The sequence below is a fragment of the Elaeis guineensis genome, chromosome 3 (genome assembly GCF_000442705.2).
Source record: "Elaeis guineensis isolate ETL-2024a chromosome 3, EG11, whole genome shotgun sequence".
Lineage (NCBI taxonomy): Eukaryota > Viridiplantae > Streptophyta > Magnoliopsida > Arecales > Arecaceae > Elaeis > Elaeis guineensis.
This window is the reverse complement of record NC_025995.2, coordinates 18595112-18622628: the sequence shown is the minus strand read 5'-3', so window position 1 is coordinate 18622628 and position 27517 is coordinate 18595112. Positions and strand designations below refer to the sequence as shown.

General features: G+C 36.2%; 1 protein-coding gene across 1 annotated transcript; it reads left to right on the top strand.

Moving 5' to 3' along the window:
• The first annotated feature begins 554 nt into the window (after positions 1 to 554).
• LOC105042175 (magnesium transporter MRS2-I) lies at positions 555 to 21330 on the top strand. Its single transcript, XM_010919291.4, is given in 12 exon segments — positions 555 to 905; positions 908 to 990; positions 1106 to 1135; positions 1598 to 1745; positions 12952 to 13073; positions 15607 to 15681; positions 16920 to 17147; positions 17272 to 17316; positions 20381 to 20425; positions 20533 to 20562; positions 20805 to 20924; positions 21009 to 21330. Coding segments are annotated over 12 exon segments (1170 nt in total). The 5' UTR covers positions 555 to 748; the 3' UTR covers positions 21096 to 21330.
• The last annotated feature ends 6187 nt before the right edge of the window (positions 21331 to 27517 follow it).

Genomic DNA, 27517 nt, shown 5'->3' with positions numbered 1-27517 from the left:
TTTTTTTATATCCTTATGGTGACTATTATATCATTTAAGATTATTTTAATTATTTTTAATATTTTTTTATACATAATATTTGGATTCTATTCAAAATTAATATTTTAACTAATATTTTGTTAAGTTATAGATCTAAAAATGGATGAAAATAAATTTTAGAGAAGTAAGCATGGATTTTTTTTAAATTATTTAGTATAAGTATTATTTACTCTTAAACTTATGAGAGTTTCTGTAACTTATTTTCACAAATTTTGCTGGGTGATGCAAGCATTAAGTTGGTTTATGTTTTGGCCGACATGCACCCGTGAGGCATTTGCTCAACAAACGCCATCCATCAACGGACAAGATATTCGTGTTTTGAAAAATGGACGGCCAGAAATTCTCACATCAAAGCGACGTATGGCGAGAGTGCGACAGACAACGGAATTTGATTCCTCCAGGAAAAGTTGATCCCTCCCGCCGTCACTGAGAAGCGTTTCCACCCCACCCTCCACTTAATTTCCCAAAAAAGCAAAATAAATCCCCATCCACGGCTTTCCGAGCCCACCGCCCACCATCCCATCATCAGCAAAGAAAAAGAAACAAAACGAAGTCCCCCAAATTCCTCTCCTTTTCGGACATAGGGTTTCCAGCCATGTGAATCCCCGCCTCCTTCCCCACTTTTCTTGGAGCCACGTCGGCGAGAAGAAACCCTCGGAATTATAGGGCCGGGAGGGCGGATATGTGAGGTCCGGCCGCCGGCGGGGAGATGGCTCGGGACGCGGCGGTCGCTGTGGCGGACGCGCAGAGCGCGCTGAAGAAGAAGACGGCAGCGGCGAGGAGCTGGATCCTGTTGGATTGCAGCGGGGAGGAGACGATTCTGGATGTCGACAAGTATGCGATCATGCACCGGGTTCAGATCCATGCTCGGACCTGAGGATCTTGGATCCTCTCCTCTCGTACCCCTCCACCATCTTGGGACGGGAGAGGGCCATTGTTCTCAATCTTGAGGTGATTCTTGTACTGAATTCTGTTAATTCTTATTTAATTTGATTTTCTGGGGAATTTTTAGTTTTTTTTTGGGGCTGCTAATTCGGTTCATTTGCTTTTGTATCTGAGGAACCAGCACATCAAGGCAATAATCACGGCAGAAGAGGTATAATTCGAAACTTAATCTTTTGTATTTATCGATGCATCTAAAGCTTCCTTGACAAAAAATACTTTTCAAAAATCCTTTTTTTTTTTTCAAAAATTGCATTTCAGTGGCTATAACTTAACTTTTCTGTGGAGTAAACATGGCTCTGTAATGTAAAATTCTCCACTTATGGAGAAAAAGAAGTTCTTTAGTTCCTGGAGTTGTTATTTGGTATTTATCATGCTAAACTTGTCCTTCATAATTCCAGCAAAACATTAACTTGTGCTAGTAAAAATAAAAGAGAAAACAAGCTTAAACATTAAGTAACAAGCTTTATCTGTTTAATATGCGGGACATTTTGAACCATATAGGTGAACAGAAAAGAAAAGTTGACTTCTTTTTTCTCCTTCTTTTAGAAAACCTCAGTACATATCTTGTGTGTGATGACTTGTAGTATTCTAAATCTGATGTTCTTGGCATTAGGTGTTACTTAGGGATCCTATGGACGAAAATGTTATTCCAATAGTTGAGGAGCTTCGCAGGCGCTTACCTCCTGCAAATGTTCACCAAATGCATGGTGATGGGAGAGAGAACTTGAGTGGGCCACATGAGGAAGCTGCAGAGGAAGATGGTATGTTGTATATGCTTCAATTCCTTGTCAGTTCTGATTTTGTCAAATAACTCTGCTTGCATTGATTATAAATATTCCTCCTAACAGCTGCTTATTTGCAAAAATCCTCTACATGTTGCCTCCTCTGTTTTCCGTTCTTTGTTTCACCTCATCATTAGAAATCCAGCTAAATAACACCTATATGACTCATGACTGTACCCATTAGTTCACACATGTTCTGTGCCTCATCAAAGACCTCTCCAGAAAATGAACCGGATGGTCGACCTATAGGATGACATGGTAATGAGTTCAACGAGTGTCTGCCTTCACAATGCAATACAGCATTTTTAACTACTTTTTGGTAGAATCAAGGCCAAAATATCTAATGTTACATTGATCAAAGTGCAGCCTATTGGGCATTTGTTTTTATGCTTTTAGGACAGGACACATAAATAAAAAGAAATGTTGGTACTTGTCATCAGATGTAGGAACATACAAGTTTCTAAATTGTCTACTTTTATATTAGTTGAAGCAGGAAGATAGATTCTAGAAACAAGTCAAGCCAAGCTTAGCAGCAAGCTTCTTAGGCTTAGGTCGCCATATAGAATGTTGATGAAGTTCAGCTTGGGCTCAAATAGAGCTTAACAAAGTTGTTCAAGCGCAGCTCAAGTGAGATCTTTGCTTTTCGGATCTTCTTATTTATATTTTGATGTTCAGGCTTAGCTTGTTTGTGATCCAAGATTTAGAATTTTTTTTAATGCTAGACCTGTTTCCTAGCTGAGCAGAACCCAGACAAGCATATCACCTACTAGATCCTATGCTGTTCATGAACAGCTAACCATTTGTGGTCCCAAGTTCTAGATGGGCAGTTCATATTGGACAAGGATTCATGTTGCATAAGAATTCGTGGGATATTGCTGAAGTAAGAATTTTATTTAAAAAAACTGTTTTTTTTTTTCTTTTTTTAGTTTGTTCACAGTGGACTCCACAATGGTAGTACCCTTCTTTCTCTTACATGTCGTTTCTTCATTTCCTCTCCTTAACTACACACTTCATCACTCAAAGTAAGAGACTACACACACACACACACTCACTCAAAGTAAGAGACTGGAACTTCCTGGTGGAAGAAATTGAGAAGAAATTAACATGATGGAAGACTATGTCCTAAGTCTCGTCGGGCATCTCACATTGGTGAATTCGGTATTACAAGCAACACCAATATTCTGGATGTCGGTGTTTCTGATACTGGCTAAAATCACAAGAAGGATTGACCAAGTGTGCAAAGACTGCTTATGGGGGGGTTAGGGCCCTCACAACAGAATAAATCACTTGGTCTCAACTCTCAAGTTTGTCAACCAAAAAAACTGGGTTGGCTGGGAGTTATTCAACTCAACATTTAATCAGGTACTCTTGCTAAAATGATGGTGGAATTACTTTACCGAGCAAACAAAACTATGGAGGACACTTGTCCAGTGGATTCACTACCATAGCAAACCACCATTGGATCCATCTGCATATCAATACCAATCAGCATCACCTTTCTGGAAGGGTATCCTGAAGTTGATCAACTTAGTCACAGGGCTCACCACCCCAGCAATGGGAAACAGAAAACAAACACCCATTTGGCATGACCCCTGGTTAGGTGACAGCCCACTCAAGATGCAGTTTCCAAATTTGTTCATCCTAGCAATACACCAAAATTTTAGAACACCATAGCAACTTTCATGGAGAAGAGGTGGATTGATAATTTTAGAACACCTCTAAGTAGTGCAGGTTTGACCGAATTTGATCAACTAAAGACATTGATATAGCACATACCGCTAATAGAAGAAAATGATGCAAGGATATGGAGATGAAATATGTCAAGAACCTGCAGGGTAAAAACATGCTATCTTCTGTTCATGGCGGAGGTCATAGATCAACAATTGGGAAACTCATCTGGAGGTTACTGATCCTGGAGAAATCCAAAATATTTGGGTGGCTATGCTCTCATGATAAGATTCTCACTGCTGAAAATCTGGTGAAGAAGGGACTCACTAGCCTAAAACAATGTCTGCTTTGTGGCAGTGCAAAGGAAACCATCCACCATCTGATGGTGGGCTGTGGTTACTCTAAGCTCCTTTGGAACCCACTGCTGATAGCACTGAAGTTACCACTGCTGCCCGACAGCTACCAGGCTTTATGGACTCAATGGATATGGAGATCATTGGCATCTGTCACCAGCATTTTGATCACAACCGTATGCTGGTGCATCTGGAAGCAGCGGAACAGGTAGGTTGTTTCGCTTTGAAGCCTACTTCATGGGCAAAGCCAGGAAGAAGATAAATTTTCTGCTTAATGACTGGACATCAACCTCCCTAAGGAGGATGTTGGTAAAATGTGAGAATTGGTAAGTCAAGTAACCCTGATGAGGATGGCAAATGGCTAAGGACTTCGACAGGTGGAAAGCACAGCTGGGCAATCATCACCTCTTGAAAGTAAGCAATTATGCATGAAGTGGAAACCATGCACGTAACTATTTACTATTGCCCATGAGTGAGCAGGAAAATGAGTGACCGGACAACAGAAACTAAATAAACCAGGGTTCTTGTGAAAGTCCTTAATAGTCTGCAGGGTACCACCATTAATCCACTTAGAATACTTTGTCCTAAACCCATGTAACATAATACCTGGGACCCAATGCCTGGGGACTGGGTAACACCTTCTTATTTATATATAAATATATATCTCAATGGGGAAATTCCCCCATTTATCCTCAAAAAAAAAAAAAAAACAAAAAAAGAAAAACTATTGAGCTTGATACTAATTGATGTAACCCTAGTTCTTTGTAATATGCAATTGCATGGTCATATTCCATTATTCCCTTCTTGCCTATGGCCTTTTGGCTTTAATAAAGTGCCTATTGAAGTTGCCTTGGATAGGAATTCAAGGGTTGGTGCTGGTTGAGATTCCTTGTCTGTAAATACTTGATCCATATAGATAACCCATTACAAGTGAGGATGACTTGTTTGTTCCAATTGTAATTTCCAAAAAGAAACTTTTATGGCTTATTTTAGAAGTCATAAGAAAGTTTAAGGGGGTTTATTATGCCTGATATTTGTGAGATCATTTCTATTGGGAGATTTATAATTATAAGGAAGTTTCTGATGTCATGGTGTTCCAGGTTAAGGGTTAAGTTTTGCCTTGGTACAAACTGTAGAAAGGTTAAGTATAGGTACCCTTTGGCAGAATTTTATTTTTCTATTTTCAGAAATAGAATAAGTTTTTTTTTCCTATTTTTAAAAATATACACATGCTTGATATAAACAATTATTTAAAAACAAACATGGCAATGGTGGTTGAGATAGTTATCACTGTAGTGGAGGTAGTGGTGGTGGGGGTGGTGTTGGTGGTAGGTTTGGTGGTGGGACAGCAGAGGTGGTGATGATCGAGACCGTGGTGTTGTGGGTGCTATAATGATTATGGTTGTAGTGGCAGCAATGGTGGTGACAAGAGCACCAATGATCGTAGTGGTAGTGGTGTGGTTGTGGTGGCGATGATAGTGATAATGGCCACAATGGTGGTGGTAGAGGTGTTGGTGATGTGGTGAAGGTGGTGATAATGACCATGGCGGTATGGTTGTGGTAGTGGTGGTATGGCTATGGCAATGGCAGCAATGGTTAGAAATTATAGCAATAATGATGGCGGCGGTAGTGGTAGTAGGGGAGGCAGTGTTGGTAGTGGCAGTAAAAATATGAGTATCTTGTTTTGAAGAATTTCTTACTTTCATTTTTTCTAGGTATAATGAGAGTGATTTAGACATGTTTTCTATCTCAATTTCTATAATTTCATTTTAGAAGATAAGAAATAAGAAATAAAACCAATGCTAATCATGCCCTAAGTTGAGTTGGACTCCTTTTATAACTAGGGATTGTTTATTAAAATGTGGTCTATGTATATGATGAATTTGAAAGTTAATTCTGGGGAAAAATTGATTAAGTTATATTTCCTTTAGTGTCTTAGTCTTGTTCTTTTGTCTCAATATTCGTTGTGCTCATCGGAAAGGTCCAATAGTCATGGTATTTGTCTTGCTCATGGTCTATTGTACCATCTTGTATCACTCGATATGGGGCATACCGTACTGTACCGGGAGGAACTCGATACAAACCATCGAATTGATACAAGCCCTGTACCACCCCATACCAAGGCATACCACCCTGTAACGAAGCATGCCAAGGTGACCGAGTGGCATACCGACCCATACTGAAGCATATCAACATATATTGAGGTGTTCCAAGCTAAAAATTGAGAAAAATAGTTAGAGAGCTATTTTGGTATAGAGTGCATACTGTACCGTATTGGTAAGGTATTGATATGGTACCCACTACCGAGATTGCAGATCTTGGTCTAACTAATTCATTTGTTGACCTTGTATCCATCTCATGTAGCCTATATCATGAGGACCCATGTATGTATGTTTAGTCCTGCATAGGTATGCATTAGAAGGTCTTGCCATTGTACGTACTTAAGGCAAGGACCCCTATTAATAACATTTGGCTAGCATTTTTCAGTGAGGCCCTGGGTTGCTAGAAATGATATTGGAGATGACCTAGCCCATGACCCATGAGTAGTTGGGGGCATTGTGGCATGGGTCCTTCCATGGTAACTACAAGCTGGTCATGGTGTTGGTGATTGGGTCTTTCCTAGCAAGCATGCTAAGGCTTAAATGGCCATGTGTGATGACCCATGCATGCATATGTTTAATCTCACATCAGGTTTGTTGGGGAAGTCTTGGGTACTTGAGTTGGGCCAAGAACACCAATGAATGACCTTCTAGCTGGCCTTTCCAGGTTACATTAGTTGGGGAATTGTATTTGTCAATGCTGATGTAGATCAAAATGTATATCAAGCATCAAGCTTCTAGGTTAGCAAGAGAAAACTGTTATGCTTTCATAGGCTATGCTTCGAAAGGCTCATTACTGCTGCCACGTAAATTGGATACATGCAGTGGCAAGCTGGTTTTTTAGTATTTATTAAGTATTTGAGGATCATAAATTCTACTTGTATATCTGGACAATATTGTCTTGCAAAACATAATTTTTTTAAAGCTTAAAGCTGCACAGTGGAAGATTTTTTTTCTAGAAGTTTAAAATCAAATGTTTTTGCTCCTTTAGATAATTTTTAATGATAGAAGTTGCCAAATCAAAGAAAAATAATAGGCATCTCCTATTGGAATGATGTGACACTGGATATGCTATCAAAACATGATATTCATCACTTGACTACATGTGGAAGCTGCTATTACAAAAAAAGTCAGTGTCAATGGAAGCAATTTTTCTTTCTATCTCAGGGAGAGACACTTTAGGTGTTGCTATGCTTCCATATTTGGTAAGCTTGATACCTCTATGTCCAGGACATCTGATTTTAACATCTATTGTTAATTTTTAGTGAGTACTTGCACAAGTTACTCTACTTACGTTGAGCAATGTCCAAAAGCCTAGAAACTCAACTTGGATTAGTTTTCCGAGTCTATTTGAAGACTTGGCTGAGTTTTGATGTAGTTCCCTTGAAATTCAGAGGGTTTAAGCAACATGAACTTGCTCCAAACTTGGATTAAGAATGGTCTTCATCCAGTCAAATTGTTGCTTCTGCTACTTTTTTAGGATAAATTGCAAAAGAACTTAGCATTAGGTTGATCTATTATTCTGTGAAACAGTATGTGGAACAGCAGAAATTTGTTGGAAGAATCAGAAAATTAAGTAGAAGAACAGTTTCTGTTGAAGAGTAAAAACTTGTTGGAAGAAACAGAAAATTAAGTAGAAGAAGAACAAGGGGCCTGTGGCCTTTTCTTCCTTTTTAAATTTGCAAAAAAAATCACCAGAAAACAGTTGGCTGTTGCCCATAGCCTGAAACATCTACCTTGGCTTCCTGATTAGATTTCCTATAATTGGAAACAGATCGGCCAAAAAAATTCCTTCCAAAACAATACAAATCCCAAGTAAGACTTGTTCTTCATGGTTATTGTAGCTTTAGTGAATATTAATACCAGTACTTAGGCTCATTGAGTCATCAAAAAAAGTTTGAAATCGTCTAATCTGCCCTTGACTCAATAAACTTACTTTATGATTAAACAGTTGGAAATAACTAAAAAAAAAAAATATAAACAACAGAATTAAATCTGAAAATGATTGTAATGATTTGCAGTCCATTCATATATCAAGTCCCCAGCTAGTCTTGAATTTCAGGACTCAATATAAATTAATATAGTAATAACAATACTTCTTAAATAAGATATAATCTATTTCAGAAGCCACTGTTATAGCCCAGTGAAAACCCAGGATAGGATAAAAGTTTCATCGTTTAAATCAACACTCACTTGTTCACATAGCCAACTATCCTACTTATCTTCTACTAAACTCACATTTTCATCCCATTAAAATCCCATACAAATCCACCATTTTTCCACTTGTGCATATGTAAGCATGTATGCATGCATGCCATGCATAGATGTTTGCATGCATGCATATACCTATCAATATGCATATATATGTATGCATGTATGCATGCACAAGATCGATTTGGCAGGGTAGTCACCACCATGGCCAGTGTTTCGGACAACTCATTATGAAACCTGCTGACTGGGTGCATATTCTTCCTAATGAGTGGGTTGTGGAGGAGTATGAGAAGGTGATGCAACATGAATGGCAGGCAATGATAGGTAACTGTAAAGGTGTGGGAGGAGAAGGTGTTTATGAAGGATGGTGGGGGTGGACTTATTCATAGTGGATTCACTTGGCAAGTTCAGTCACTAATATGGCTAGTGTTTGCACACATTATTGTGGAGCCTGCTGATTGTGTGCATTCTCTCTAATGAGTAGGTTGGGGATATGAGAAGGTGATGCAACATGAAGGGGAGACAATGATAGGTAACTCCAATGGTGTGGGCGGCAAAGGAGTCTATGAATGATGATGGGGTTGGACTTCTTCATACTGGATTGCTGACCTGGGAAATGGAGTGTGGGAATGAGCCAAGGGAGATGGTGGAAGTGTCTACAGGGTTGTAAGGAATGACAGTGGCGAGGTGGTTTTGTGTGTGTGTGCGCGCGCTTGCATGTGCACCCTGGGGGGGGGTGTCGAGGGGTGTGTGCACAGCATGGATGGGAGGAGAGGGTGTGACTGGTGTTGTTTGTACAGCTGCCAATAAGTGACTTGGTGGTCAGCATCGTGGTAGCGGTGTATGACAAACCAGGATAGCTAATGTAGCAATCAGGATTAATATTCCCTTCCCAATCGGGGTTGGTCGTATCAACACCTTGTTTCTTTTTTTATTTTTTATATTGATACCGCTATTTTAGATCACTAAAATCAATAATTGACATATTTAATAAATAATTAATTAAAACTTAATCAGCCATTTTATCACATGACCTAACCAAGTTGGAGGATTCAGTCACATCCGAATAAAAATGCAAGTTCTTGATTCAGCCAATGCATTAGTTGAGTATCAGGAAGTGATAGTCAAACACTGAATTGTTTTGAAATTTGGTCAATTTGAGTCAACTCAGCTATTCCAAATTCTAATTTGGCAGCAGCTTAATGCATTGAGGTACTCAAGCCATGCTCGTACATGATGTTCTATTTGCTAAACATTGTAAGTTGTAAATAGATCCCCATAAAAATGAATACTGGCTTGGATTTTATGATTGAGAGGAGGTCTAGGTTGGGTTACTTCACATCATAGCCAGATCAGGGAATCTTGTCTAGTGGAGGACCTAATCTCCTTATTATAGCCAGGTTAGGTGCTAAAGTGGAAAACATATAGACTCCTGATCGAGATGTGACTGTGGGCGGTGGGCCTGCATATTGTCTTCACCAACTACTTCATCTTGCAGATTTAGCCGATGTCCATTAGCACAAGTCCATATAGTGGGCAACACATGGACCATAAAATGTGTGGCCTCTTGATCATCAAAATATCCCCAACATCCTTGTACTAGGTCCATTATCAGTAACCATGTGCATGACATGCTTCTCAACTATCTGATCAGTTATCTGCTCCATCAAGTGCAGCATGTAAAGGGCATTTTACACCTTGTCAGAAGCATCAACAAACTTATAAAAGAATGTGTTCGTGTCGCACATCAAAAAATTGATAATGCTTGGCTTGTTGGGTCCTATCTGACCATCATGCATCAATATCACATTATAAGAGTCCTCCTTGCTTTGGTAGGAGGCTATCCATCTCTCTAGCTCTTCTTTGTTACCATCAAGCAGCTCACATAGATATCTTTTGGCCCAAGAGGATCAATACATTGATTGGCTTTCCAAATGGAGCTAGTAGCAGAATGGTAGAGGTGTTGTCTGTGGCATTTGTAGGGATGTGGCTATAGTAGAACCAAAAATAATAACTCTTTACAAGTCCTTTTTCTTATCCTTGATGAGCATAGAATCAATCTTTGCTATTTTGAGTCTTTGCTGGGAAGACATATGGATCCAAGTCATGAATGATGATCCTTGCTGATATATCTTCGGGCTTGTTTCTTGTCTTGCAATTAAAAGTCCCAAATATAGAGCCTGTCTGCTTTCCACCCTTGCTAACACAACCTCTCTCATTGATTGGCTCCTCCAATAGCTTGGATCTGCTTTGGCAGACTGGGAATCAGAACCCATCTCATAGTTTGAGGGCCCAAATTGTACCTTGTGCCTAGCAATCTCCTCCCTTTGCCACTGATTATTCAGACTATTTTGTATGGCAACTTGAATCTAGTCCTCCTATATTCATCTAGATTTGATGCTATATAGTCTTGCAGATCTGAAGTGATGTGATGGTGGTTTAGTTATTCAATGATCAATCTTTACTTGTTTCTCTACACCATTCCTGCCCTCCTTGAAGTCATTGAAGTATTTCTTTATCAGCTATTGGATCTTTTACAGATATTTTTACTTGGAGTCATATCAAGGTAACCACCAATCATAGCCTTGTCCACTTTGAATCATACCACTTGCACCTCCGATGCTGCTAAGTCAAGATCACTTACACCATGCTCCTAATTAATGTTAGCATCCTTATCCTTTTTCCTAAATTCATTTTTGCAAGTTTGACAAACACATGTTATAAACCACCTTATTCATCACCATAAATTATATAAAGTGGATATACATTTTGTAAAAATAAATAAAATTTTATATGTTTTTAGATAAATTATTGACCTTTTAATTGGTTTCATTTAGCAAATATAATAACTTATAAAATTATGTCAAAACTATACATATTGTCCTAGCAAATATATCCTAATTCCCAATACTGATTTCCATATTTTCGTGATTTATGGTTGAATTAATAAATATTTATTTTTTAAAAAATATTTAATAATCAGATAATTTACATTCTAATACAAAAAATGGCAGGAATACTTCTAAATTATCTATACAGAATACTAATTTTCATATTTATATAATTTTTAAATATTTTCAGTTATTTTTATTAAGTTATTTTTGAATAAAAATAATAATTAATTTGAAATAATTGAAAAATTAATTTTAATTTGGACTAATAGAGAACCACACGAAGGATACTATATAATATATACATTTTTTTAGCCCATGGGTATATCTAAATCACAACTTATTTTTATAATTTATTGAAATTTGATTTTAGGGTTGGGGAGTCATAACATGCCCAAATTAAATAAACTACTGTTAAGATAAGAAGCAAGCAACATGCAAACCCCAAATATGCTATCATTTTTCAAATTTTTGAGTATTATTTTATTCATTATTATTTTAAACTTTCATATATTTTTAATCTAAAATACTATATGATTAGCAAAAAATAATGATTTTCTTCACTCTTAGATCTACAATGCATCATGAAGTCATGCCAAAATACAAAATTTTGATGTGATTTGCCTTTGCCATGGTTTTACCTTTTTGGCTTATTTTAATCCAAAAAATGTAAAGTGAAAGGGAAGAATGAGGATGGGGGGGAGGGGATTATTCTTGATTTGGCTTAGATTTAGGATCAATACTAACAAAACTCTCTTCTTCCCTAATTTTCTTCACAATGTCACCCTCTTCAGTCTTCACCCTAATTGTCTTCACAAATGATGCCATTCTCCTCTCTTTTTTGTAAGGAGATGCCTTGAACCAACTTGCATCAAGTCATACTGAGCAAAACTGGGCAGTTGTGCTTGATTTAAAGCAGTTTATGTTGGTTCGAACTTCAAACTGAGTCCTGATTGAACATGCCACAAGCCCGGTTCCACACTGATTCTATTAAGTATGCCCCCAACTGGTCTGTTAGAGTTGGTTTGATAGATGCTGGGGTTAAATGAATGCAATCAACACCATCTGGCCAAACTTGGTCTTTTCCTCCTGACTCCTGTGGGGACAAGGCAAAGCTTGATGTTTCATTTTTTAACATTTGCCAGAAAGAAGTGAGAAACAATGCTATTCTTACAGTGAATCAAAGGGTTATTAACTACATGCTTATATTAAGAGAAGAAACTCCTACATATCTACATATTAGCTTCAAAGTTCCATTTTATTCTCCTTCTCTACTGATCTTAAATTAGAATATTGTGTCAGACTAAAGTTTTATCATAATAATCTGTAATCATAATTCAAAAACTCGTTTGTGCCATAATAGGATCTCATTAGTCCTAACAGTCCAGTTCTTAATTTTTAATCCTGTTATTTCTATAAATTCTGCAATCTATATTGAAAAGGAAATCTCTTGTAGATCCAACCGCCAAAATCTGATGCTTTTTTAAAACATTATTGAAATCCCTAGTGAGGATCAAGCAGAACACTTTTAAGTGATCTGTTAACAACACTTCCCATTGAGACTTGTGCTTCTAGATTTCCACTCATCTGATCTGACAGCTATGTTGAGGTTGCATTTGGCTGTTGTGGTTCAGTATTAGCCATTGACACTTGATAGAATTATGAGTAAGAAAAGAGCCAATAAGTCATTCATAAAATTCTATTAGGATGGATAAGGGTTGTTCATTGAGGCCACTGTTTATGCTTGGAAATTTGTATGAATGTAAAACCTGATTAATCTGCAGTATGAATTTTTATTCCTGATATATTTTTTACTCTACATTTTAGGTACATTTTTAAATCATCGAATATCTTAGGAAATTAAAAATGATTGTCCAATTCTGATTCCTTTCTCTAGATACGCTAATTGGATTTACTACTTTTTGCTTAAGCTCTTATTTGTTCTAATTTTTATGCAATATAGTGTCTCCATTTGAATTTCGGGCCCTTGAAGTTGCTTTAGAAGCTATTTGCAGCTTTCTTGATGCACGTACCACGGAACTTGAGACTGCTGCTTACCCGGCATTAGATGAACTGACTTCCAAGGTGAGCAAAAACTTGCATCTGTATGGTTTATCCTTTTCTGTTTTTAAGCAAATATGTCAGGAATCTACCAATCCAGATATGCATGAGGGTTCATTTTCCCTAAGCCACATATGCTCATACAATCTGCTTGTTTGTTTTGGAAAATTGTGTCATGGAGGCTAAAACTGAGCAGTCTGTTCTGCATATAGTGCTGTAAGAAACTGCTTTCATGTTTTAATTGATCACTCAATAGTAGACATCCACTACTATGCTGGATTCAATAGTTCAACAATTTTTTACAATTAACATGGGGTTTATAAATCCTAGAAGCCGGATGGAAGAAATCTTAGAAACATTTCTCGGGGCAGGAATAGCTAGCAAAATGCAAGTGATATAGATCACTTGCATTTTTTTTACTATCAGAAAAATGCAAGTGATATAGTTCCATGTATATTATGATTAAATGAAAACTATTAAAAGTAATTTCATATTAATGACTAACCTTGTTGATGGCATGTTGCATGAACATGGACATGAGATTTGAAATCATCTCGGCCACAGTGCCTGATTTGACATGAGAAAAGGAGGGAGAGGGGGGGGGATGAGGGCGGGGAAAATGAAGTTTAATTTAAATATCTGATTAATTTGAATTTATAGAGTAGAAAAATTGAAATTGAAAGATCATATGCATCAAGCTGTTTTATCTTTTGTATAATTGGAAATTTCTTCTTTTGCTAATAAGTACTCTTGTTAAAAAGCAATTCATGTTAGCATGGTGTTATCACTCTTGATCTCAATCAACTTAACAGTAGTGAACTGTTTGACATGAATGATGTAAGTTTTGGCACTAGTTGGTTGATGGTATTGCATTCTTTTTGTTGGTTTTGGGCTAACTTTTACTAATCTATTTATAACTGTGTGATGATGTCGCTCCATATTTTGAAGTTTCAGTATGGTATTTAGTACTTATTTGATTTGTATGTTGAAAGGTGTTAAAGCTAGTTAATTGATAATGCTTTTTTAGACCTTAAAAAACTGGAGAAACATATCAATCATTAATTACTGAAATGTTGATGCACTATATATTTTATTTATTTTTTTAAAACTAAGGACACTAGTAGGTTGCATGTCATAAATCAAATGGTTTCACAAAAAAATGAAGAAAGAGAAATGGTTACTGTTGTATGCCTTTCCTATGATGTTAAATATGTCTACACTCCTAAATTTTCTTTAGTGTAGATAATTATTTCATATTGTACAAAGTTCTTGTAAAATGCAGATTCTTAACCAAGTCTTTTTTGAGTAAGAAAAGGCCACTTCAACATCATCATGGTGGGTATCATTCAAGAGCTGTATCAGTTGTTATATTAGTACTCTTCCCTCATTCTTAATGTTCACCATCTGTGGTTTTGATATATCTACAAACTGTTTGATGCATAAACAAATCGATTACATTAGGTTCGCTATGCCGGTATTGGAGCCTAAACCGATTGGCTGGTAGCATGGTTCAGTATGCCTCTTTGTTGTTCGATGTTGGACCCAAATCGACACAATAGAGAGGGCGGGGGAGAGGGAGAATGGGAGAGGAAAAGATGGAGGGGGGTAGGGAGGGAAGAAGAGATGGAGAGTGATGGTGAAGGCCGGTAGAGCCCATACCGACATGGTAGCAAGGGTAGGGGAGAGGAAGAACGTGAGAGATAAAGAGAGAGAGGGGAGAGGGAGAAGATTGTCACCGGAGGTCATCGGAGGGTTGCCAACTCTGTTGGAAACAACAAAATAAAAAGAAAAAATACAGGCTTCCACCCCTGTTTCAATCAGGAGGAGGGTGCAGCCCTTCCTCTGACCCTCCAGTGGCTTTGGCCATGTGCAGACAACCCCCCCGCCCAAATCTTCTTCTCTCTCTTTTCCTCTCTTTCCTTCTCCTCTCTCCCTCCTTCGTCGGTTTCTCATTTCAAATGCCAAAACTATCTCAGTTTGCTGCGGGCAAGGCTCATTATGAACCGGATGGTTCGGGATGGTTCCACAATCCTTGATTGATAATGTTTCATATAGTGTTCTACACCCGAATGCAAGTCCGGGTAACACTGGTCTACGCAGCATACTTTCCTATTAGGATATCTGGAACCTCCTCAGATATATAACTGCATGTTCTGATCATTTCATGAATTTAGTCCAAAGAGACTTTTGATATCTCAAGCAGCATTTATCACTATGTTCCACTGGTTTGCAGTAGCAACCAATAGTTATCATGGAAATTGAAAATTTATGTGGTTTATCGACTGAACATAATGCCAGCAAGTTTTTATTGTATCTTAAACTGTGTATTCCTATTTATATGGTTCATTTAATATTTGACACCTCGGCATTATGTGGGTTCAACCATTTGTTTGTGGGACACCTTGTAATAAAGAAAGAAATAACAGTCTAATTTGCAGACTCAATTTTTCTTCTCTTTGCCTTGTTTTATCTGTATTTTCACTCATTCACTATCAGCTGCTTACTTTCCCAATTAAATGCTATTTTTTCTTTTGGGGAATTGATTAATAATTTGCAGATTAGTAGCCGTAACTTGGACAGAGTTCGTAAGCTGAAGAGTGCAATGACTAGATTGACTGCTCGGGTTCAAAAGGTGTAGTATTCCACTTTAGCATGTTTGTTCCTTCTGATTTTATCTAGTAACTGCTTCTTGGCATTCTGCTGTATATGGAGAAACAGTTTTTGCTACATTTGTTTGTTGTTGTATAAATATTTTGTGGTACAACTTTGCTGATGTTGCTAGAGGAGAGGATTTGAGTTGCCTTATCATTGCTTATCCATATTATTACTGGAACAAAGCAGCACTACTCAACCCATCTGTCATTTCTTAGCAGCATTATCTAATAAACCAATCCCGATGCTCATGAGGTCTTCTGTCTACTGAGGAATGTTGATAAGGCAACATGCATTTCTAGTTCCCATCACTTGGACAAAAAATTTCTTCTTGGTGATTTTATCTTATCAACAGTGCTAACCAACTATATCTCACCGTTGTCGATCTGCAATTTGGTTTGTTCCAGTAAACATGCTTGTGGGCCCCCCAACCACCCCCCCCCACCCCACAGAAAAGAATCCATCCAAGAGATCAGAGCAAGAAGGTGCAAAACTTATCTAAAATCCAATGGTTAAAATTTTATTCAAAGTTTCAAACTAGCAACTTCTATCAAAGTATAGGAAGTCCCTAAATCTGTGCATTTAGCACAAGCAATTTATTCTCAATCAAGATTCTGCCTAAGCACCATTGACAGCCATAATTCAAGGTGAGTTCCATGCTAGAAAAGAGATATTAAGCCATTTGAAATTCAAAATTCAGAAAGGAAAGCTGCAAACTCTGAACTTGAGCGTCAAAATAATTTTATTCGATTTGACTTTCTTGGTCTGTCCTTTAGTGGGCTTGTGGCAACTTGTATTGCAAGTTGTTGGTTTAGGATATTCACTTAGGGGTCAATACTGGTAGGAACCATGATAATGAGGATCCATCTATCTAGCTGACCCCAAGAAGGCTTGGATAAGTGTTTAAGTTATACTCACTCATGCACATATATCTGTATGCACACATGTTTACCTGCATATGTGTATTCTTTTGAGTGGAGCCATACATGTGATTTTCAAAATTTGAGCTCTATGAGTTTAGTGACAATCTTTGCTTCTTTCCTGGAAATCAATCTTATGAAGAAGTCCTCAAGCATGATATTTCTTTGATTATAATATACAATGGCTGACTGGTGTTCATTATGATGCTTATGTATATTTTCCTTTGCAAAATTGCCTGAGTTTCATCTTCATTGCTTCTTTCTGTTGCTTGATCATAAAGTTTACTGCCTTCACCAGGTAAGAGATGAGCTTGAACAATTACTTGATGACGATGATGACATGGCAGATCTTTACCTGTCAAGAAAATTGGCTGGAGCATCCTCTCCTGTCAGTGGTTATGGTGCTCCCTGCTGGTTCCCTGGTTCACCGACAATAGGCTCAAAGATATCTAGAGCAAGCAGGGCCAGTGCAGCAACAATACATGGAAATGAAAATGATGTTGAGGAGCTGGAAATGTTACTAGAGGTCATAAAAACAGTTTTCTAAATCATGCCTGTCCTCAAAACAAAATAAGATAATGCAAACATGAATAGAAAATCCTGCTTGTCCTAAGATCTATTTCTAAATATTACTTCTCTATCCTATGCAGGCATATTTCATGCAAATTGATGGCACGTTAAACAGATTGACCACAGTAAGTGATTAATTGAAATATGTGATTTTATACAAGTGTTTCTTAATCTGAAATGATTTGTTTATCAATTGCTTCAAAGTCCATATGGTTAACTTGATATATATCCTTCAATGCTTTGTGCTCTGCATGGTGCACCTCTTCATGATTGATCTAATTGGTGTAAATATATGTTATGTCTTGGTGCTAAACTCTAGACTATCAAACCATCGAACAATATACTTAAGGTTGTTTTGCATATATATCCTTGCAAATATGGATTATTTGTAAGCTCTTTACTATGGACCAATCATCTTTTCATGCTTTAGTCGTGCTAATATGAGCACTCCATGATAAGCTACATGAAGATTTCTCAGGTTGTTTGTGACCATTAAATGGCTTAGTTGAATTGGATGATATCTAAGTTATTAAGATAATTTAAGCTATGAACCAATTTTCTGTCATTTAGTTGTTCCAGTATTGAAATGAATTGACTGGGTGTCCAAGACATTCAGTGAATGTCACTCAATATGTAGCTCTGATGGCAACATTGGCATATCATGGACCTAGGCCTTTTTTATTCCGAGAATCATTTTCTACAATTGTTGTTTCGGTAGGAGCCAATTTACACAAAGAAATCGTGTGAATTGATGCATCATTAGCTGAAAGTTTATCAATATTTCTTAAAAGAAATAAATTCTTTTTCTGTTTTGAACATGCTCGCTACTTTTAGCTTAGATGGTTTACATATAATAGCATGTGATTAAGCTTTGTAATTAATTATGAGTGTGTAAGAAGTTCAGAATCTCCATTTCTCATAGTATTTTACTTGAGATGCTGCAAATGAAGAAGAAAAGGAGAAGATGAAATCCAGAAGAAAATTCTAAGGAATGTTATAAGGCTTGGAAATCAAAATGTGGAGAAGGGGTTGGAGGAGGACAATGAACTACTGCAAATGGTAGCTATTAATGCTGTGTTTGGTTGAGGAATAAGGAAGAATAAAAGGCTTTCAATCCACTTTGTCCATCTCTATATCCAAACATTTCATCTGAGTGTATGGCTTAAACTACTTTTTCTTAGAAGGGCATGATGGGTATTTTACAAAAATTGGTACATCATAAATGCTCTTGCTTTTCTCCTCCTAATCCATTTATTGCACCTAAACCAGGAATAACTGATTTCCATGAAATGGTGGAATAGTTTTACCCTCCCTTTTCCCCTCAGAGTTACTCTATTTAACTCAGCTACATCGTTTTTTTTCACACATTCCAAATGCAGCCTAAGATTCTAAAACTGTGACAAGTGGGAGGATGGTAGTGATCACTGAAATCATTAAAAAGGAACTTGCAGAACTTTTCTATGAAAGAGGAAGGTACCAGACATTCGATGAGCTCTTAACAAGAAATATTAAATTACACTCCTTGGAAGTAATAATGGAAACTACCACAAACTTATATATATATTTCTTCTTGTACATTATATACAATACATACATTATACATGTATGTATCTATGCATGCATGCATGCATGTATTTGTGTATGTATATTATATTTTCTTCTTAATACGCACAAAATTTCTGGAGGTAATTTGAAGGTGGCTACATTAGTATGTTAGCATGATGGAGTTTGTACGTTCTGTAAAAGTGCGACGTTCTAAGCCCTGGTTTCTGTATCTTAGTTTCTGCAGTTCCGACAGCCTCTGTTTGAGTTACATATTTTCAGCTAGATATTAAAGTGTCTTATCTTTGAAATAAAAAAAGGATCAACATGCTAGAATGAAGAGAAAACATACTTACAAGCACACATATTAGATCCTTGGATTATATTGTGTTATATGAGTTTGTTAAGTATAAAGGTTCTTGGGACTGAAATTTATAAATTGGTCATATGACAATTAAAATCTAAAGATGTTAGATATGCATGCTTCACACAAGTTGAAGTTCTCATTAACACGACAATCTAAATGTCACTGTAATTATATGAATATGTGAGGAAGAAATTGTAAATCATGTTAGAAACAAGGGAAAAATATGAAAAATGTACTTTTTCATGAAACTTGCAAGTGATTCACTTTAAACTTTGATAGTTTCATGATATTTCCGCATGATTTGCGCATAGAGATGGTCTACAAACTCTAAAAGAAAACAATTAGGAAATTTACTTTGTACTTCTTTGATTTTTTTTTTTAACTAGACAATCTGAAGAGATTTGAGCATCAATCTCACAGAACCAGGCTCTAGTCTTGCAATCCACTGTTTAAAAGATGCAAGCTAGTCCATAGAGCTTTCTCCTCTTTCCCCTTAAAAATCTCTCATAAGAAGCAAAACCATATTGAATTCTAAAGCCCTGAAGAAATTTGTTCTTTTCTTGAACTTCTAGCAGTCAAATAATCCCATTCCTTTAATTTCCTTGACATGTGCATTCTCTGAGTTTAAAGTGGCATTTTGTTTGAAGTGAAGCTGGGATTGATAAGGGATGCTGTCATGAAGCTTTTAGTTATTCCTTTTACATGTTCATATGAGTTCGTTCTCCCTTTGTTCACGCTGTTACATAATCTTTTTAAGTATATGTTATCCTCTGGATTGGTGAAGGCAAAAAAGCAGTTTTATGTCATCTTTTGTCAAAATTCTGTCAAGTATTAGCATGTCCAACACATTACAATCATTTTGTTGACATGCCCTTCATCATTTCGGTATGTCAACACCTTTGATATTCTTCAATTTTTTAATTTTTCAAGCAATAGGCTGACGCACATATGGGCAGAAGAAATGAACGACATCATCACTGCAATGACAAGTCTGGTCCATCTAATCAAAGTCAGTTCTAGAGATCTATCCACACAGTTGAATTCAGTTTTACTGATCTTGACCCACCAGTTTCCTCTTCCTTTTCTAGGCCAAGTTCATGTGACCTCTTTTTTAATTTTAAGATACAGCATCATGGTGCACAACCTGCTCATATGCATCTTGCCTAGCCCGTGGTTCTCTCCATAAGCTGTTGTTTGAGGAGAGACTAAGCTCCATGCTTTTTATTTTTGATATTTTTGACTTCAGAATTTCTAGTAATTGCTTTCAATTTTCTTTTCAGCTGCGTGAATATATAGATGACACAGAGGACTACATCAATATTCAGGTATTATCTTATTCCCAACAAGCATGAAATGATATCAATAGTCACTAGGACTTGTGACGCATAAAAAATGCGTGTTCTGAGTCCACTATAACTTCTTGTGGTTGCAGCTTGACAACCATCGAAATCAATTGATTCAGGTGATGTTTTGAAATCTTTCTTTACTCTCATCTACCGTAGATTGCAATAAATAATAGAGGACCTGAATTATACCAGTCGCCATCAATTCTTATACTGTTCTACTCATGTTTCTCCTCTCATTTTGACTTATTTGTTTAGTCTTTAATCAATTGCCTCATTTTCATTTCTTATAATGTTTTTTCCTATACTGTAATTATAATTGTTTCAATATTATTGATTCTTCTCTTGTATAATGTGGCAGTTGGAGCTGTTTTTAAGTTCAGGCACCGTTTGCCTCTCACTTTATGCACTAGTTGGCGGGATATTTGGAATGAATATCCCATACTCATGGAATGATAGCCATGGATATGTATTCAAGTGGGTAAGCATCTAACGATCAGTGAAAAGAAGGCATGTTTGATCTGTGCCAATATCTTGCTTACATTCCTTTTGGATTGCTTAACAGGTGGTCATCATTTCAGGACTAGTATGTGCCATTCTTTTCATCTTAATTGTTGCTTATGCTCGCCACAAGGGTCTTGTTGGATCCTGATCGTTACAAAGGTACATACAGTCAAAGGAGCTAAAATGTCAACCTTCTCCAAACAATCAATAAGATAGACACCTGGTATCTCATGCCAAGGTTTATTTACCATCCATTGCAATGACCTACTTCCCTTCCTGGACCAATCCATCATTTATACCAGATTCAGAAACGCCATCTTCTCTTGCCTTTTTCATCATTCTACCCACGTTCACTTGCCTGTATAGTGTGAGTTCCGAATTTCCGTTGGATTAGCAGATCCAAGATTGGGGACAGGGTCTAGCACTCTGAGCCAAAAGCTCCACTTTCCAGTTTTCGTGGTCTCAAATCTATAAAAGCAAGCTTTACAATTGTTGTTGTATTATTCATTCATAAACACGTCAATTTATGAATTTTTCCATGTCAGATAATTTATTTCAGGATCAAGGCTAAAGCAGCTAATGTGTATGCTGTATAAATAAGTTCAAATATTTTGCAGCTGACTGATCAAGTCTGGTTGGCAAAATGTTTGTATTTTTTCATTGCTGCTGTAAGAAAAGGTTATGCAATATTTTTAACTGATCAAGCTCATCGTGCAGTGGAAGTGGTTGGTTCTTGTACCATATCTGTTTAGTAAATACTTGAAGCCACTGGGTGATGAAGTTGTCATTTTTAACTAGGACCATTAACTGCTACAAGGTTATGTTTTAAATTCTGTGAGATAGAGCTGTCTCGATTTTCTTGTGGGATGGGACTTTCACCATCCCGTTCCGTTCTGACATTGAGATAGGGAATATCCTAAGATATCTCAATCGGAATGTGAGAAGGATAGTCATGTCCCAACATAAGAGATGATATCTCATCCCGATGTTTTGCGGGATTCTCGTTGGGATCTGAAATCTTGATTTTAATATCAGGGCCGTGAATTAAATTCTTTCCATCTAAAATTTTTAAATTTTTCTAAATGTTAGATAGCTGTTTGATACAATGTTATATGTTTATATGAAAACATTCTCATGTGCCCATGTAGCACATGCATTGCATGTCTCAGATGGGAGTTAATTTTTTCTTAATTGTTTTATTAAATATATACATGTGTAACTTCCAAAATATGCATGACATTTTCAAAAGTTATATCTAAATTATGTTTTTTCAATACAAAAAGCCTACACAAGCTACACAAATTTATTGCTTCTGTAAAATGAAATCATAAAGAATAAATGTGCATGAGAAGGATAATGTAATGTACGGTAAGCTTGGTATGTAAAGGTAGCATGGAAGCTAAAGAAAAGTTAAAATATATAATAAAGTAATATGCCAAATATCAATGCTTGCGAATGATTTTTAAGTTATTTACGTCTGTGATATTTTTAGAGTTTATTAATGTTTTAAGTTGGCTTATACATATGATGAAACAGATTAGCTAGGTGAAATGTAATATTAAAAAGAGAAGTATATAGTAAAGTAAAATAGTTATATACCACTAACCTGAGATTTTTATGCAATGTGACTGCGAAAAGATGTTATTAGGTAGTGGTAAATTTTGAGGAAAAATTGAGAGAACCGGAGATGCTGAAAGGGATGGAAGAAGTGGCAAGACAAGATTCTTGTTAGGAGCCATACGATAGATAGCTCCGCTCATTTTTCTCAATTTTTCTGTACGGCTTGAATTAGATTAAAATCTGATCGAATATAAATCAGATATCAGTATATTTATATTTATATTTATTTTATTTGATGAATATAAATACGAATACTATTTGGATGTAAAAATTTATATTCATATTTATTTTTATATATATATGGATATAATTCGGATACACAAGTATAAAAAAAAAAAAAAAAAAAAAAAAAAAAAAATATAACTTAGATAATTAAATCTTATGATATAGATTCAAATTTTTTTGAATATGGATCGGATAGTTGCCTATCCATATTTATATGCATTTAAAAAAATAGATATAGATACGGATATAGATAAAGATATTAGTCGGATCTTAAATTTTATTTATATCTAGATTAAATTAAATATAAAAATAAATGTGAATGGATAATATCAATATATTTTCACCCTTATAATGTTAACCATGAGTGAGGATTCCTAACTGTGGAGAGAGGGGAATCTATAACAGTCATCCCTTGGGACTGGCTCTCGGAACGGATCCAAAGGAGTCCATGTTGTCCAATTAAGCCACCTCTTCATTTCAGGAATTTTAGCCAAAAAGTAGGCTTCATTTGATTGGTGCTATGCAATCCACTAATAGTGATCAAATGTGCAGCAGAATAGAAATAGCAATGGATAGAAAGTGTCACAGAAAGATGTCACATGAGATGTAAGATAACAAAACTACGGCGTTTGGGAGACGCATTAGTCACTTGAGCTCAAACGCTTGAGTTTGGATATATGGATGACAAATAAGGTGAGAAGCCTATTTCTTGTGCATGTAAAGTTACCAGAGAGAGTTTTGGTATGAATTGTGAAAATTATAAGATAAATAAAAGGTGATTGAATTCCAAGGTAGTGAAAGGATGGGCCTGCAGAGCTTGCTCATTGTTGAATGGCTGTAATTCCATTCATCATATGTTGATTTATTTACATGTTTATTTATTTGAAGTCTTAAATAGTGTGCTTGCATTACTTTTATATCTATTTTTCTAATAAGGAGTACGTATAAGCTTCAAATAGTAGTCTACTACTTAATTTTTGTCTGCTGGATTGCAACAGTAGGGGTTGCTTGTCTCTCCCAGCAGTAAGCTCCGCAAGCCAATAGAAAATCAAGTCCATATCATTTTTTTTCTAAACAAAACAGATATCTTTTGCAACTTAACTTACTTTTCACTCTTTATATCTCTATTCCAATATATTTATTTCTGATCTTGAGATAATTCCAAATCCAATTTCCGATTTTGAGATAATTCCAAATCTATCTTCAATTTCAAAAATCAGTGTGATGTTTCCATCATTCTATCTGTTTAAATAATCTTTTATGATTTATTTATATTATATTTTTCAATCAAATATGCAGTGCACAAGATTGATTGCTAGTAATCAATAATAGCAAATCTGTGTGGAACTCCCTATCCCATCCTGCAAAAAAAAAGAGAGTAAGTTTGTCAATATTCTCTTAATTTGAATCATTAGTATCAATTACACATATTAGTTCTAGCATTTCATTACTTGATGAGATCACATATAGGATAGGTACTCTATCTTAATTACTTCACAAAATTGGGCAAATATCAATATCATGCATCATACTTCTTTGTCACTAATGAAATCAAACTATTCGTGGAATATTGATTTTCCTTGATCTTGAAATATATCAGTTAGAGAAAATAATTTTCAATATATAATAGGCATAAGTTTTCTTTTTTGCAGATTATCCTTGAAATCTTCTATATTTATATATAAATTCCTATATTTTTCCTTAACTCTTTATGTATCTAGATCCATCCACTACCTTAGTTTACCCAACCCTAGTTATAGCTAACCAAAGTTCGAAAAGATCTAGAATACCCTTAGAGGAAGATCAGACCCTTGTTTCTAACTCCTATATATTTTCTATAATACTCTAAAGGGTATTTTAGTCTTTTCATTATTGTCCTAGTCACTGGCCATTTGATTCAATGTGGACAACATAGATTTTTCTATCGATTGTTGGTTGTGCATTATCGATGCAGTAACATTTCAAACTTTAGGGTCATTTTAGTATTGAAATGGATGATAGGTTCAATAATTAACTCAAACTTTGGGGGCTTTTTTTGAATGCTCCCATCAACAAAAAAAACTTTGATGCCTAATGCCTAGTTGCGGTGATGTCTAGTTGTGGGAGGGCTAGCCATGATTTGGAAAGAGAGGGGAGGGAGTGGCTGGATGATTGCTATCATAGATGAGGAAGAGGGCGAGGAGGGGGGGGAGAGGTTGGGTTGTCACCGAGCAAAGGAGGAAGGGGAGTAGTTGGGTCATTGTTCAGGGTGGAGGAGTAGGAGGAGGGCTAGGTCATCACCACCGTGGAAGAGAAAGAGGCAGAGGAGAGATGGAGACGCCGATAATGATAAGTTGGAGGCAGAGGATCCATCATTGTCATGGGTGCAAGGAATATGGCCCTCCTATAGTTGTTGCCATTAAGGTGCTCGACCTTATTCGAGCCTCATGATGATTATCTATGGTGCCTTCTTCACTGCGGCATCCATATATTGATATAATTTTTCTCATCAGTTAGCCTCTTTTGACCTTCGAGCTATCACCTTTGCCATCATCGTCGATGACGACTTCGGAAAGGGCCTGTTGCTATGCCCAGTGGAGATGTAGATATTAAAGAGGGCTAGGTCATTGCCACCATAGGTGATGAGGTCACCAGCATCAATTAAAATGAGGCGAAGGACGTGGAGGTGAGCACCCTTAGGTTGTCTATGATGGTGGTGATGTGGGAGTCACCATGGAGGAGGGTCACCCTAAGGTAATCCATGGTGGTGGTGATATAGGTATCATCATGGAGGAGCTCTATAGTGGTAGTGATACAGGTGTCGCCATGGAGGATGCCAAAGTTGCGTGTGATGGCCAATGATGATGGCGTCAAGGTGGTGGAGGTATCTTAAACTCACCCTATTCATAAAATAATCTTCTTTATACAAAAGAAAAAAAAAATATCAACCTATAATTAACCTTTTCTAACCTCTCAAAAAAAAAAATCCTAAAGACCCTCAAAAAATAGATGGTCAAAATATCTCTTACCTTGTTATAAAATAATATTAATGAGTGACATAGCAAAATCTAACACCTAAACATTGAACCCTCTTGACATCTTCCACATATCCTTCTCTTCTCAAAGGCTTGTTTGAGATTTCTATTGGTAATAGAGAGCTTTTAGAAAATAAAATTTTGAAAGTAGAGATTTTACTAGTAATGCTTTTACAAAAAGCTGTTTACTGTTTGGTAACTATATTTTTTAAAATATTATAGAGCTTATACATTTGTTTAGTAACCAAATCGAGAACATACTTTTAATATAACAAAATGATAATAAAGGACATTGCATAGAATTATATAATTAGTATAATATAATATGATATAGTAATATATTATTACATATTCAAATAATATTATATAGTATAATATTAATATAATTTTATATTATTATAATATGATGTAACATAACAATATAATATGATATGATATGATAAAATATAATATAATATAGTAATTATTATTACATTTTAAAATATTATTACATGCTATAATACTATTATAATGTAATATAATTATATAATAGTATACTATAATATAATATATTTATTATGAGTTAGTAATTATTATATAGTTACGTGATTTATTCACGAATGTTTTGGTCACTATAATTTTTATTAAATCAGAAACAACTTCTCAACATTAGCCAAGTAGAGCTTTTAGAGAAAAACTCCAAGATGAAGCATCTCCCAAATAGACATCTTTTAGATTTTTGAAAAACTGGAAAGCACTTCTCATTTTTTATTAAACACTACTACATCTCTTGAAAGTGCTTTCTATCATCTGGAAAGCACTGTTTGGCCCTCTAAAAGTGTTCCCAAATGGGGCCTAACACCTAATGCCCTAAACTATGATCGAACCCTCCTCTCCCTACTAGATTTCATCTCACCATAGTGACACCACCTCTGCCACCTTTGGTCTCCTCCAAAATTCTTGTCTCCTATTCCATTGTCCCTCTCTTTGTTGCACCCTAATGCTAACCCTAGAGCTACCACCCTAACATTTTTATATAAGCTGGCCCATTATATGTTGAACTCATTATTTTTTTTGAAAGTGTGATGGAGGAAGAAACTTCCCATAAATTTAGTACTTGTTGAACTTAATGGTATTGTGAGTCAGGATGCTTGAACCTAAATCACCTGTTATTAGTCTTTGTTCTTTCCCCTTAAATCTACAATGTCTCCTATATAGTATATGGTGATTCCAAGTCCTTTCAGCTACCAAAACCAGTCTTATTCAATGCACAATGAATGTTAGTTGCCTGTTAGTAGTACCACCTACTTTTCCAATTTCATTCTACCCTTGATTGTACCATTTTCTAATTGTAGCTTGTGGAGAATAAGTTTATGTTTTTGAATCCCTAATTTTTAAAAAAAATTCATTCAGCCATGCAATTGTTATTGTCAAGCTATATGTTAATTTGGGCTTTAGAGGGTCTTGGAAGAAGTTTCTTAGGACCAATAGGATACTATGATTGTGGTAGATGGGAAACATCTAGAGTTACAAATGGCAAGATTAGCTTAGTAGGATTCCAGAATGACATTGTGCAGCAATGTCCTTCGATAAATATAGAATCATAGATGCTTCCCACTTCTGCGAAGTAAAGGCAAAACATGATGCTGAAGTGAAAGATGAGTTAGAGGATGATTACTCGAAGGGCAGAGATAGAAGATACTAAGTGTTGGGAATGTATCCTAAAGCCAAT